Source organism: Nerophis ophidion, linkage group LG08 (genome assembly GCF_033978795.1).
Source record: "Nerophis ophidion isolate RoL-2023_Sa linkage group LG08, RoL_Noph_v1.0, whole genome shotgun sequence".
NCBI lineage: Eukaryota > Metazoa > Chordata > Actinopteri > Syngnathiformes > Syngnathidae > Nerophis > Nerophis ophidion.
In genome coordinates this window covers 1,760,192-1,776,061 of record NC_084618.1, presented here as the reverse complement: position 1 = coordinate 1,776,061, position 15,870 = coordinate 1,760,192, and the positions used below count along the sequence as shown (strand labels likewise).

The 15,870-nt window shown below is 42.7% G+C and overlaps 1 protein-coding gene across 2 annotated transcripts in view; it reads right to left on the bottom strand.

The window, feature by feature from the left end:
* The window catches only part of LOC133557183 (CDP-diacylglycerol--glycerol-3-phosphate 3-phosphatidyltransferase, mitochondrial), a 60,320-nt gene that overhangs the window by 39,858 nt on the left and 4,592 nt on the right, over positions 1-15,870 (bottom strand). For both annotated transcript variants that reach the window (XR_009807718.1, XM_061907450.1), the window contains exons 2-5: positions 14,559-14,760; positions 12,544-12,621; positions 639-738; positions 369-558 (exon numbers count right to left, since the gene is read on the bottom strand). Coding sequence is in view for 1 of the 2 variants with exons in the window: in XM_061907450.1 (XP_061763434.1) it covers positions 369-558; positions 639-738; positions 12,544-12,621; positions 14,559-14,760 (570 nt within the window). In the remaining variant the exon portion in view is untranslated. The remainder of the gene's footprint in view (positions 1-368; positions 559-638; positions 739-12,543; positions 12,622-14,558; positions 14,761-15,870) is intronic.

Below are 15,870 nucleotides of genomic sequence, written 5' to 3'. Positions count from 1 at the left end.
ACACACACACTTAGATAAATATACCGGCCCCCCAACATGTTTTTCTCTAAATTTGGCCCGAGTCAAAATAATTGCCCAGGCCTGCCCTAACTGAAGGTGGAACGTGTCCCAATACTTAAGTCTATATTGAATATGGATGTTTTTAAGAATACGGTTTGCATTGGCTTGTGCGCGCTTAATAAAGTAGAGAATGCGCTCCTCTTTGTTTACTTTGTCCACGAGCTGCCAATTCCGTGGAAGTACACACGTGGCCCGGCCTAGCACGGGATAGGAAAACCCCACATTTCTGCATTTTTGAGCCCTGTGAAGTCTGAACTGTTTTCCAAGGAAGCCGCTGATGGCGGTGCGGTGAGGTTCTATGGACCCACCCGCTGATCACGAGGCTGTCGTCAAACAGGTAGACCTTGATGTGCTGCACGCCGATAGTCTCGTTGAAGCGCTGCGGCACCAGCAGCCTCAGCAGGCCTCTCAGGTCGGGCGTGTGGTAGAGAGAGACGCGCATCTGTGACTTGAAGCGCCGCAGCAAGGGCAGCAACATGGTCCTGGAGTTCAGCTGTCCTGCAAAAAAAAAAAAGAAGCAACGAACGGGGGAGAGCGGGATGAGCGCCGCCTTGGGGAAGAAGGACGGGGTCACGGACCTCGTGAGCCTCGCGTGTAGTCCAGCAACACTGAGACTTTCAGGCCGGGGTGGTGGCTGTTTTCTTGCGAGCTCTGCAGGGCTTCCTGCATGCAGTCCACCTGCAGAAAGAACAACAACATGCAGGAGTTTTAAAGGCCTACTGAAATGAGATGTTCTTATATAATAGCAGCTCCATTCTATGTGTCATACTTCATCATTTCGCCATATTGCCATATTTTTGCAGAAAGGATTTAGTAGAGAACATCCACGATAAAGTTGGCATCTTTTGGTCGCTAATAAAAAAGCCTTGCCTGTACCGGAAGTAGCAGACGATGTGCGCGTGACGTCACGGGTTGTGGAGCTCCTCACATCTGAACAGTGTTTATAATCATGGCCACCAGCAGCGAGAGCGATTCGGACCGAGAAAGCGACGATTTCCCCATTAATTTGAGCGAGGATGAAAGATTCGTGGATGAGGAAAGTGAGAGTGAAGGACTAGAGAAAAATAAATGAAAAAAATAAAAGGGCAGTGGAAGCGATTCAGATATTATTAGACACATTTACTAGGATAATTCGGTGGCAGAGGGGTTAGTGCGTCTGCCTCACAATACGAAGTTCCTGCAGTCCTGGGTTCAAATCCAGGCTCGGGATCTTTCTGTGTGGAGTTTGCATGTTCTCCCCGTGAATGCGTGGGTTCCCTCCGGGTACTCCGGCTTCCTCCCACTTCCAAAGACATGCACCTGGGGATAGGTTGTTTGGCAACACTAAATTGGCCCTAGTGTGTGAATGTGAGTGTGAATGTTGTCTGTCTATCTGTGTTGGCCCTGCGATGAGGTGGCGACTTGTCCAGGGTGTACCCTGCCTTCCGCCCGATTGTAGCTGAGATAGGCGCCAGCGCCCCCCGCGACCCCGAAAGGGAATAAGCGGTAGAAAATGGATGGATGGATGGATGGATGGAATTCTGGAAAATCCCTTATCTGCTTATAGTGTTACTAGTGTTGTAGTGAGATTATACTGTCATACCTGAAAGTCGGAGGGGTGTGGCCACAGATGTGGTGACCGCCAGTGTTTCTGAAGGAAGCCACGTTTCTCGACGAGGCGAAGCGAAGGCGGCAAGTCGGGCCGGACTGAGCATTTTTTTCCCCCTCCTACACAGTGGAAGCATTCCATGTTCGGGGGCGGCAGGTCGGAGGAAGCAAGAGAGTCCGCAGCTGCCTCTGATACGTGCACGAGGAATGATGCAAGCTCCGCTCATGTCTACGGTAAGAGCCAACTTATTGCCACAATATTCTTACCGAAAGCTGCCGGTTGACATGTGGTCGGGAACCATGTTCGCTTGACCGCTCTGTTCCACAGTAAAGCTTCACCTTCGGGAATGTAAACAAGGTGCTGTGTTTGTGTTGCTAAAGGCAGCCGCAATACACCGCTTCCCACCTACATCTTTCTTCTTTGACGTCTCCATTATTAATTGGACAAATTGCAAAAGATTCAGCAACACAGATGTCCAGAATACTGTGTAATTATGAGATTAAAGCAGACGACTTATTGCAGGGATCGGGCTGGAAAAAAATGTCCGCTACAATGCGTGACGTCATGCGCACGCGTCATCATACCGCGACGTTTTCAACAGGACGCTTTGCGCGAAATTTAAAATTGCAATTTAGTCAACTAACTTGGCCGTATTGTCATGTGTTGCAATGTTAATATTTCATCATTGATATATAAACTATCAGACTGCGTGGTCGCTAGTAGTGGCTTTCAGTAGGACTTTAAATAGGTTTGCACAAAATGACTGCAATCTTCATTCAATATCTAAAAGACAACATTTAAGAATTCGATCTAAAAACCCCTTGGGCAATTGGGATCTTTTGAAGAAGACATCATGCAAGGTGACTGAAAATAAATCAATCCATCCATTTTCTACCGCGTCCCTTTCAGATAAACCGTCAAGTTAAAATAAAAATTGCACGCTCGATTCCCAGTACATTCACAGTTTATAAAGGACAAGTTGAACAAAAAGTCAATTATTAATACCGTCCCTTTTTTTTGGGCCATAGCCAATAGAGCTGCGAATCTTTGGGTGTCCCACGATTCGATTCAATATCGATTCTTAAGGGTCATGTTCAATTCAAAATAGATTTTTTTTTTCAATTCAACACGATTCTTGATTCAAAAGGATTGTGTATTCATTCAATACATAGATTTCATCAGGATCTACCCCAGTCTGCTGACATGCTAGCAGAGTAGTAGATTTATGTAAAAAGCTTTTATAATTGTAAAGGACAATGTTTTATCAACTGATTGCAATAATGTAAATTTGTTTGAACTATTAAAGGAAGCAAAAATATGACTTATTTTATCTTTGTGAAAACATTGGACACAGTGTGTTGTCCAGCTTATGAGATGCCATCCAAGTGTAAGCCACTGTGACACTATTGTTCTTTTTGATTATTATCATAAATGTCTAATGATAATGTCAATGAGGGATTTTTAATCACTGCTATGCTGAAATGATAACTAATATTGATACTGTTGTTGATAATATTCACTACTTTTGTTTTGTTCTGTGTGGTGTTTGTGTCTCCTCTCAATTGTTCTGTTTATTGCAGTTCTGAGTGTTGCTGGCTCAGCTTTGCTTTTGGATTTGGATTGCATTGTTATGGTATTGCCGTGTATTGTTTTGTTGGATTTATTAAAAAATAAATAAATAAATAAAATAAAAATGTATTTTTTTAAAAAGGAGAATCGATTCTGAATCGCACAACGTGGAGCATGGAGGGTGGGACTTCTGAGAATGTATAATTGTCATGTCAAATTCTAAAGGGGTTAGAACAAGCTGGAACGAACGGATGTGTCGTTCTGGTTTGGTCTCGCTTTGCAAAGCTTGTTATTATTTGTTTGTTATTTTAATAAATCATTTTAAAGCTATTTGTCACTAAAGGATCGTCTTTAAGAAATGTCCACGACATGCGCCACACTGTGAACCCACACCAAACAAGAATGACAAAAAACATTTCGGGAGAACAACATAAACACAACAGAACAAATACCCAGAACCCCTTGCAGCACTAACTCTTCCAGAACGCTAAAATATTACCACCAAACCCCGGCCACCCCATTTTTATTTTATTTTCAAATGTGTTAGCCTGTGGAAAAAGTTAATGTTGATATTTACCTCAGAAGGCTGCAAATAGAAAAGAGGCATTAATTTTTGAAATTATATTTTATTTAATATACCACTGATGTTTTTTCATTTGTTTTTTGAAAGTTGATTTTGCACTATTACGTTATGTAAGCTCTGCCTGTTGCATGGGAGGAAGCCCGAGTAACCCATGCAGTCACGGGGAGAACATGCTAACTCCACACAGAAAGATACCGAGCCCGGGATTGAACCCAGGATTACTCAGGACCTTCGTATTGTGAGGCAGATGCACTAACCCCTGGACCACCGTGCTGCCCTATTTAAGCCTTGCTTGTTCAATATTCATTGCAAAACTTGTTTGGGTCCCTATTAAAAAGGTTCATTTGTTCAACTTTGGCCCGCGGCTTTGTTCAGTTTTACATTTTGGCCCACTCTATATTTGAGTTTGACACCCCTGCGTTACATGGACTGATAGATCAGAAGTTTATCTTAGAGATTTAAGTGTTGAAAGTAAAAAAATATATTTATTAATGTTTATAACTTACATTCAAGACTAATGGCTGAAACCCTTCCGGGTCCCCAGGATCTGTAACAATCACCCCAAGGGTTATATCAAACACTGCCAACAACCGGCACTTCATTCTTGCTCTCCGTACCCCCCACGAGTCTCTTCAGCCAGGCCGAGTTGGCTTCACTGCTTTGGTTCTAACGAACAGTTGACACTGGCCGGCTCACTGACTATCGCCCAAAAAAGGGAGGGTAATTGACTTTTTGTTTAACTCGTCTTTATAAAACGTACTGTGAATGGAGCGTGCAATTTTTATTTTAACTTGGATTATCCTAACAGAAACAAGCGGTAGAAAATGGATGGATGGATGATTTTCAGTCACCTTGTCTTTCCGGGAAGATGAAGAAAGGACAGAAAGAGCATTGAAACGTTCTCTGAGGGAGTCCAAGACAAACAAGTTGTGGAGGGGGGCGTGGTCGGCGTGCCTACTGCGGGAAGGGAGTGTGTCTGGCCCGGCTTTGAAGCCCAGCCGACAGGTGATTAGATAACCAGGCCCAGCTGGGCAATCTACTCACCTGCCAGCTGGGCTTCGAAGCTGGGCCATGCAGCATCCCAGCACTGGGAGCAGAAACGTGTAAAGTGCTTTGAGACACTAGAGCATGGGTGTCAAACTCTGGCCCACGGGCCAAATTTGGCCCGCCGTGTAATTTCATTTGGCCCTTGAGGTAATATCAAATTAAGATTAGAGCTGGCCCGCCGGTATTATACAGCGGCGATGCCTCTGCAACACTGCATTCACCGCTGATACTCGTACTTGCCAACCCTCACGATTTTCCCGGGAGACTCTCAAAGTTCAATGCCCCTCCCGAAAATCTCCCGGGGCAACCACTCCTCCGAATTTCTCCCGATTTCCACCCAGACTACAATATTGGGGGCGTGCCTTGAAGGCACTGCCTTTAGCGTCCTCTACAGCCTGTCGTCACGTCCGCTTTTCCGCCATGCAAACAACGTGCCAGCCCAGTCACATAATATACAGTATGTGGCTTCACACAAGTGAATGCAAGGCATACTTGGTCAACAGCCATAAGGGTCACGCTGAGGGTTCCCATTTAAACAACTTTATCACTTTTACAAATATGCGCCACACTGTGAAGCCACACCAAACAAGAATGACAAACACACTTCGGGAGAACATCCGCACCGTAGCACAACATAAACACAACAGAAGAAATACCCAGAACCCCTTGCAGTGCTAACTCTTCCGGGACACTACAATATACACCCTCGCTACCACCAAACCTTGCTCCCACCCCACAATTTTTATTTAAATTTTATTTGATATGCCATTGATATTTTTTAATCATTATTATTATAATTTGAAACTCGGTTTTGCATGTGACTATAAAGTTATATAAGCCTTGCTTGTTTAATATTCAATGCAAAACTTATTTTGGTCCCTGTTAAAAGGTTCATTTGTTCAACATTGGCCCGTGGCTTTGATCAGTTTTAAATTTTGGGCCACTCTGTATTTGAGTTTGACAGCCCTGCACTAGAGAAAAGCTCTATATAAATGTAATTCACATTTGGGGGGCGAGGCTGTTTGTCGGAGAGCGAATGGCCATTTTTACTCCATTGTTGTTTTTCTGTTGGCAGAACTCATGCTATGAGTCACGCCATTTACCAGATGTCACGCCTACACTTACAAGATTAATTGGACGTATTTGCATAATACAGTGGGGCCAAAAAGTATTTAGTCAGCCAGCGATTGTGCAAGTTCTCCCACTTCAAAAGATGACAGAGGTCTGTCATTTTCATCATAGGTACACTTCAACTGTGAGAGGCAGAATGGGGAAAAAAATCCAGGAATTTTAAAGAATTTATTTGTAAATGATGGTGGAAAATAAGTATTTGGTCAACCATTCAAAGCTCTCACTGATGGAAGGAGGTTTTGGCTGAAAATCTCAGGATACATGGCCCCATTCATTCTTTCCTTAACACGGATCAATCGTCCTGTCCCCTTAGCAGAAAAACCGCCCCAAAGCATGATGTTTCCACCCCCATGCTTCACAGTAGGTATGGTGTTCTTGGGATGCAACTCAGTATTCTTCTTCCTCCAAACACCACCAGTTGAGTTTATACCAAAATGGATACATGGATGATACAGCAGAGGATTGGGAGAATGTCATGTGGTCAGATGAAACCAAAATAGAACTTTTTGGTATAAACTCAACTCGTGGTGTTTGGAGGAAGAAGAATACTGAGTTGCATCCCAAGAACACCACACCTACTGTGAAGCATGGGGGTGGAAACATCATGCTTTGGGGCTGTTTTTCTGCTAAGGGGACAGGACGATTGATCCGTGTTAAGGAAATAATGAATGGGGACATTTGCAGGAATGGGGGCCGACAGTCGACCTGATTATGTGATATTATGGCACCAGGGGATATTTGGAAGATTGGCCCAGGATGTTGCAAGCGCCTTCATTAAATGTATTGTTCTTGATTCTTCCCCTTGCATACTCTTTTGGGCAGATAACTGTGGAGGTCTAAATGACCACTGGACGCTGTACACGGCTCTTGCCCAATGTGCAAACGCAGAATGGGGCCCACCCGAGATTGTGATCAAATATCTGGAGAAAGGGCAGATTCAGTCCAGCAAATGAAAACTCAAGAAAACATCTATACGTTTGATGACTTTGTAAATCTTTGTAAGACAGCATCAAGATAGATTGGGTTTCCTTTGTTTTCTCAAAATCAGCGAGAAGTGAGTTACTAGGTTTTGCCTTTGGACGGACGGGAGACCTGCTCCCAGTGCCACCCACACTGGTTTAAATGAAACTTAGATAATGGGCTTCACTATGTAAAGCGCTTTGAGTCACTAGAGAAAAAGCGCTATATAAATATAATTCACTTCACTTCACACAAACACCGATAGCCGTACAGTTTAAGTCAGGCAAGGTCGTCTCGGCAATTCCTTCCCGCTTGTGCAACTTTCACTAGCAGAGCCAGAGGCACATCGCTAACTAATAATAGCGGGCTGACGTTAATTGTAAAACCGTCGATCCTTTGATAGCCCGCCAAATTGCGCCGCCTTTTCGATTTTGATCACAGAGAGCGTGGTTTATTTTAACTCGGTAGCAGACTTCCCGACTGTCTGGCGTTCAGACTTGTCCTTTACTGCTGTTTCCTCCATAGTGGCGTGCACAAACACAAAAGCAGTCCCAGAGAAGCACCTGACTTGCAGCCATGTTGTTATGAGGATATGAAATACATTCAATGACAGCTAAACAAATCTGTTGCTGATCGGATCTTTCCGCTGGTGTTCTGTTATTGTTCAGCTCTTTGTTTTCCCGTCTCTATTTAGAGCAGGGGTCACCAACCTTTTTGGGTACTGATTAATGCCAAGGGCTACCAGTTTGATACACACTTAAATAAGTTGCCAGAAATAGCCAATTTACCTTTAATAAATAAATATATGTATATATTATACATATATATAAAAAATGGGTACTTCTGTCCGTCATCCCGTCGTACATTTTTTTTCCTTTTACGGAAGTTTTTTTTGTAGAGAATAAATGATGAAAAAAACACTAAATTGAACGGTTTAAAAGAGGAGAAAACACGAAAAAAATTAAAAATACATTTTGAAACATAGTTTATCGTCAATTTCGAGTCTTTAAAATTCAAAATTCAACCGAAAAAAATAAAGAGAAAAACTAGCTAATTCGAATCTTTTTAAGAAAAAATTTAATAAATAATTTATGGGACATCATTAGTTATTTTTCCAGATTAGGATTAATTTTGATGACATGTTTTAAATAGGTTAAAATCCAATCTGCACTTTGTTAGAATATATAACAAATAACACCAAGTTATATTTCTAACAAAGACCAATCATTAATTTCTTCTAGATTTTCAAGAACAAAAATTTTAAAAGAAATTCAAAAGACTTTGAAATAAGATTTAAATTTGATTCTACAGATTTTCTAGATTTGACAGAATTTTTTTTTTGACTTTTAATCATAATAACTTTGAAGAAATATTTCACAAATATTCTTCGTTGAAAAAACAGAAGCTAAAATGAAGAATTAAATTAAACTGTATTTATTATTCTTTACTATAAAAAAAATAATAATACTTGAACGTTGATTTAAATTGTCAGGAAAGAAGGTAAAAAGGTATATGTGTTTAAAAATCCTAAAATCATTTTTAAGGTTGTATTGTTTCTCTAAAATTGTATTTCTGAAAGTTATAAAAAGCAAAGTAAAAAAAATAAATGAATTTATTTAAACAAGTGAAGACCAAGTCTTTAAAATATTTTCTGGGATTTTCAAATTCTATTTGAGTTTTGTCTCTCTTAGAATTAAAAAAGTTCAGCAAAGCGAGACCAGCTTGCTAGTAAATAAATACAATTAAAAAAATAGAGGCAGCTCACTGGTAAGTGCTGCTATTTGAGCTATTTTTAGAACAGGCCAGCGGGCGACTCATCTGGTCCTTACGGGCGACCTGGTGCCCGCGGGCACCGTGTTGGTGACCCCTGATTTAGAGGTTAATTGTAAATGTATTTTTAACCGGTTGTCACTTTGCCTTTGTCTGTCGGAAAATAATAATTTGCTTGAAGATGCAACCTGAGATAGACCGATTACAGCTGCCGATATTTGGCATATATAGGTATCGTCCTCTTAATTGGTATCAATCTTTTTTTCTTTTAAACTTCAGCAGATAAAATATATATACATATGATACAATTATTAAATATTTTTTATATATATATATACACATATATAAATACATACATATATATATACATATACACACACATATATACATACATATACACATACAAACATACATATATATATATATATATATATATATATATATACACATATACACACACACACACAGTGGGGCAAAAAAGTATTTAGTCAGCCAGCGATTGTGCAAGTTCTCCCACTTCAAATGATGACAGAGGTCTGTCATTTTCATCATAGGTATACTTCAACTGTGACAGACAGAATGTGGAAAAAAAATCCAGTAATCCACATTGTAGGAATTTAGAAGAATTTATTTGTAAATGATGGTGGAAAATAAGTATTTGGTGACTTCAAACAAGGAAGATCTCTGGCTCTCACAGACCTGTAACTTCTTCTTTAAGAAGCTCTTCTGTCCTCCACTCGTTACCTGTATTAATGGCACCTGTTTGAACTTGTTATCTGTATAAAAGACACCTGTCCACAGCCTCAAACAGTCAGACTCCAAACTCCACTATGGCCAAGACCAAAGAGCTGTCGAAAGACACCAGGAAAAGAATTGTAGACCTGCACCAGACTGGGAAGAGTGAATCTACAATAGGCAAGCAGCTTGGTGTGAAAAAATCAACTGTGGGAGCAATTATCAGAAAATGGAAGACATACAAGACCACTGATAATCTCCCTCGATCTGGGGCTCCACACAAGATCTCATCCCGTGGGGTCAAAATGATCATAAGACAGTGAGCAAAAATCCCAGAACCACACGGGGGGACCTGGTGAATGACCTGCAAAGAGCCGGGACCAAAGTAACAAAGGTTACCATCAGTAACACACTACGCCGACAGGGAATCAAATCCTCCAGTGCCGGACGTGTCCCCCTGCTTAAGCCAGTGCATGTCCAGGCCTGTCTGAAGTCTGCCAGAGAGCACATGGGAGAATGTCATGTGGTCAGATGAAACCAAAATAGAACTTTTTGGTATAAACTCAACTATACGTGTTTGGAGGAAGAAGAATACTGAGTTGCATCCCAAGAACACCATACCTACTGTGAAGCATGGGGGTGGAAACATCATGCTTTGGGGCTGTTTTTCTGCTAAGGGGACAGGACGATTGATCCGTGTTAAGGAAAGAATGAATGGGGCCATGTATCCTGAGATTTTGAGCCAAAACCTCCTTCAATCAGTGAGAGCTTTGAATGCTTGACCAAATACTTATTTTCCACCATCATTTACAAATACATTTTTAAAAATTCTTACAATGTGAATTTCTGGATTTTTTTCCCACATTCTGTCTCTCACAGTTGAAGTGTACCTATGATGAAAATGACAGACCTCTGACATCATTTTAAGTGGGAAAACTTGCACAATCGCTGGCTGACTAAATACTTTTAGTCATCTCGTTCTGATCAAAATTATTCAACCCCCATAAAATTTTGGTGTTTTAGCAAGTTGGACATTTATTCCGTATTTTGTTAATAGTCATATCAAATAAAGATGTGTCAAATAGACGAATGCAACTTAAATTGTAACACTGTATTTTACAAAATAGCAAAAAAGGACTTCATATCTCATTGACAAAATGATCCAACCCCCTAGTTCCATGCATCTTTAGTACTTAGTAGAACAGTAATGACATCCTTCAAAGGTGATACATAAGCTTCTTGCAAGCATCTCCAGGTATTTGAGCCCATTCCTCTTGGGCAAAGGCCTCCAGTTCATTCATATTCTTGGGCTTATGTGCTGCAACTGTCTTCTTCAAGTCCCACCACAGCTTTTCTACAGGATTTAGGTCTGGCCACTCCAGAGTCTTCCAGCCCTTCTTCTGATGTTGATTTGGAGGTATGCTTGGGATCCTTGTCCTGTTGGAAGGTCCAACGTCTCCCAAGCCTTAGCTTCCTCACTGACTTCATGACATTTGCAGCTAATATATCCTGCTAGGAAAGAGAATTCATAATGCCTTGAACGCCCTGGAGATTCCCGCTACCTGAGGCAGAGAAACAGCCTCAGAGCATGATTGACCGCCCACCATGCTTAACAGTAGGAAAGGTGTTCTTCTCTTTGTAAGCTTCATTTTGTCTCCTCCAGACATAACCTTGATTCATAGGCCCAAAGAAATCCAGTTTTGTCTCATCACTCCATAGAACAGTTTCCCAAAACCTTTGGGGTTTGTCCAGATGATTTTTGGCATACTGGAGTCTATTTTTCTTGTGCCTGGTAGTCAGAAGTTGGGTGCACCTGGGAGTTCTGGCATGGAGGCCTTCATCTCGTGGTGCGCGCCTTATTGTCTGGGACGAAACCTGCGTTCCCCCCTCTGCAATGTCCTGTTTTAGTTCCTCAGTTGTTACCCGGGGGGTTTTCACACAGCATCCTCTTTCTACCACGCCCAGGTAGTGTTTCCACTGTGTCTTTAGCTTTAAACTTGCCAATTATGCTCCCAACTGTGTCTCTTGGAATGTGTAATGTCTTTGCTATTTTCTTATATCCATATCCTTTCTTATGAAGAGAAATTACCTCCTCTCTTGACTTCTTTGACCACTCCCTGGACTTCACCATGTTGCAAATACACCATTGACCATCTACAAGAAGCTGAGCGTCAGTCTTTTTCAATCAGTTTAATTGTTGCTCGTTATGGTTCTAATCACATCTACAGATGTTTTCAACACCTGATTGAAAAGACCTTATTCAAATTCTGTTCTTTAGAGTTATGATTTTCAAGGGGTTGAATAATTTTGTCAATGAGATATTAGGAAAAATGTCCTTTTTTGGTATTTTGTAAAATACAGTGTTACAATTTAAGTTGCATTTGTTTATTTTACACATCTTTATTTGATATAAGTAGAAACAAAATACGGAATAAATGTCCAACTTGTTAAAAAAAACAAAATTGTGTGGGGGTTGACTAATTTTGATCACAACTGTATATATATATATATATATATATATATATATATATATATATATGTATTTTTTTTTTTTACTTTGTTGAGGTTCAGGGTTGTTGTCTGTGTTCCAGGGGAGGGTCACACACCCACCTTTTGAACACTTCTTCCTGCATTTAATTGCGAGCGAACTCGGGGAAAACAACAACGCTGAAGACATCTTGGCTATGTGCCGCGTGGAGCGCCAGTGACTCATACTTGAAGACTTTGGCAGCGACAGGAGCTCATTCGCAGGCTTCCAAACGTGTGACTCAGCTTCTCTGCAGCTCATACAGTTAAGATTTGTGTTTTTTATAATAAAAACATCAGGAGGAGGAAGGGAAAAAAAAGAGCTGAATGTGAGTCCAGACTGTGGTTTTTCACGCTGTGTATGTTGGGGCTTGCAGGCGCGTAGTCACAGGCCAACGCCGCCGTCCTTAAAGACGCGAAACCTCAACACTTCGCAGTCGTTCCTTTACGTTGGCATGGGGAACATTGCCTTCAGGGGAGGACTGTGACTCACTTTTTCTCCGACTAGCTCTCTGGCCCTGAGGGCGATGTTGTTCTCACCTGCCCAAAGACAAAAAACACACGCGTCTCTCACCAGGTCTTGTTCCAGCTGACCCGTTCCCAGATACAACGAGGCCAAGACCACTCGTCTCTTTGCAGTCCTGACACGTGCCTGATGGGACAGAGAGAAACAATCATTTTTTTAGTATGAAAGGGGATGTGAGCGTGATTCCCACAAATGACGGCAGCGGCGTTTCCAGGCGGTCACATGCTCTTAGCACAGCCTTTGAAAGGTCCGACTGTATTTTTTTTTAATGGCTCGTACAGTAAAGTGCGGTAATTAGCTTGCTGGGAAAGCAATGCCTCAAATAGGCGTATTTTCTACCTGAAGGGAGGGAGTTAAAAACTCAGGTGTGGACTCGAGGGTGTAACTGACCTTGACACTGACTTTTGTCCATTCCCACATGTACAAGACACAAGAACTGAAATTACATTTTCGGCACAGTCCCACTAAGAGCAGACATTCGTTGCAGGGAGGACAAGACGGGACCGCCAACGGATCAGCCACTTACGGCGCTCCTTAAAGGGGAACATTATCAGCAGACCTATGTAAGCGTCAATATATACCTTGATGGTGCAGAAAAAAGACCATGTATTTTTTTAACCGATTTCCAAACTCTAAATGGGTGAATTTTGGCAAATTAAACGCCTTTCTGTTTATCGGTCTTTTAGCGATGACGTCAGAACGTGACGTCACCGAGGTAACACACCCGCCATATTCATTTTTGGGTCTCAGCTCTGTTATTTTCCGTTTTTTTCGACTATTTTTTGGAACCTTGGAGACATCATGCCTCGTCGGTGTGTTGTCGGAGGGTGTAACAACACTAACAGGGAGGGATTCAAGTTGCACCACTGGCGAGGGGGGGAGAGTAAAAAAAAAAATACCAGTCCAAGGCTAGACCCTCAGGAGGGGTCCAGACTGAGTCCAAGGAAGAAAACTCACATTAGCATGGCACACAATGAACATGGTACATATAATCACACCAACTTGCAAAAGAGGGGGGGGGGTGAGTTGAGGCCCAGAGGCCCGGCTGCCGCTATATAGCACTACTCAGCCATCCACAACCCCAGAGGAATTAAGCGGTGGTGAAGGCGTTGATTTGGGGGAGGGGGAGTGCATGTATGCCCAATTAACTTGGGAGAGATATTGAAATGTTTTCGTGTACTGGGGCAGATCTCAAAGTTCGACACCAGGTGTTGTTGGAAAAAATATTTGATTTGGGGGAGGGGGAGTGCATGTATGCCCAATTAACTTGGGAGAGATATTGAAATGTTTTCGTGTACTGGGGCAGATCTCAAAGTTCGACACCAGGTGTTGTTGGAAAAAAAGGAAGGTCAAAAGCGACCATCTTTGAGGAGTCCTCGGGGGAGTTCTTCAGAACAGCCTGTTCCTGATTGCATCAAGGCCATTCAAGGGAGTCAAATCGTAGATTAAGAAGTTGTTTTTCTTCGAGAAGACTAAACAGTGACTTGTCTTCTCTGTGTGTCCAGGCTGGATTTCCAATTCCAATTTAATTATTCCTTCTCAGCAAGCTTTTCCATTTTGCGATTCAAATCCGAAATCGCTCCAGTCTGTGGTCACATCAGCCTGACCGAATCCTTCCATTACGTAGAACAGCCGTTGGGCCCCTTGAGTGGCTGCCATCGTCTTCAGAGTTTGACGATACACCAGAGCAATGCCAAGCCCAATCAGCAGGTGCCTCGCGATCACAGCTCCAAATAGGTAGATGTCTACCACGTCCTCGATGGGAAAAGCTGAGAGGCACACGATTCTCCATTTATCCCAGGAGTCTCTCACGTACCCCGCAACAATTGTTCCTTCAGGGCAGCCAGGGTCCCCCAAACCTCTTTTCCTTGTCTAAAAGACTGTGTCAATTGCGTCGAGAGTCCAGCTGATCATATTCATATTTGATGTTTAGATTAGAGGACAGCGCAAAGAAAGAGGCTTCAGAATGTTCGGACAAAGACAGGACACAGATAGCAAGCAGGGAAGGAGGGAGCGGAGGAAAATGCGACCGCCCTCACCGAGAGGCAAGACAGAAAACTGACCTTCAGAGTCTGGTAGAACTGGTCGGGCGAGGTGAGGATATGGACGCGGGCACCGTGGACTCGGAAGGCGGGCACATGTTCGGCCATCCATCGGAAGTGGCTGTTGAGGCTGGGCGCCCCCCGGGCTCCAGTCGGGCTGGAAACTTGCTCCTGTGCCGGTTGGGCCTTGGCTAGAAGAGGCGCCAAAAGCAGCACTGAGGATCTGCGGGACGGGAAATCGGAATTGTGTTATTGCGAAACCCGAGGGTTTTGCCACAGCTTGTCAACATCTTGTAAACAAGGATGACTCGAGGAAATTAGTAGTTTTCATCAACTTGTAACATATCAATAGCAGTTTAGTTGTATTACACTGACAGATGGATTGTAATTACAGCCATGGTAAAAAAAAAAAAACAGTACAAAGACAACCACCTTTGGTTTTCTCATACTTCCGACAGGTGCTGGTTTGGCACCACATCACACACTCGAGTACATTGGCTTCTGCCACAGGGAAACTGACAAAACACGTTCTCGGTGGCCTCAGCATTGAGAAAGTTAGAAGTAGGGCTGGGCGATATGGCCTTTTTTTAATATCCCAATATTTTTTAGGCCATGACGCGATACACCATATATATCGCAATATTTTTGCCTTAGCCTTGAATGAACGCTTGATACATATAATGACAGCAGTATGCTGATTCTATGTGTCTACATTCAAACATTCTTCTTCATACTGCATTAAAGTCCTACTGAAAGCCACTACTAGCGACCACGCAGTCTGATAGTTTATATATCAATAATGAAATATTAACATTGCAACACATGCCGACACGGCCTTTTTAGTTTACTAAATTGCAATTTTAAATTTCCCTGGAGTTTCGTCTTGAAAACTTTGTGTAATGATGACGTGTACGCAAGTGTCCATATGTGCACTTGGCACCAGGACACCCTAGGCCGCAGTTCCATGATCGACTTTGTAGTTGTGTCATCGGATTTGCGGCCTTATGTTTTGGACACTCGGGTGAAGAGAGGGGCGGAGCTTTCTACCGATCACCACCTGGTGGGGAGTTGGCTGCGATGGTGGGGGAGGATGCCGTACAGACCTGGGAGGCCCAAACGCATTGTGAGGGTCTGCTGGGAACGTCTGGCAGAGTCTCCTGTCAGAGAAAGTTTCAATTCCCACCTCCGGAAGAACTTTGAACATGTCACGAGGGAGGTGCTGGACATTGAGTCCGAGTGGACCATGTTCCGCACCTCTATTGTCGAGGCGGCTGATCGGAGCTGTGGCTGCAAGGTAGTTGGTGCCTGTCGGGGCGGCAATCCTAAAACCCCT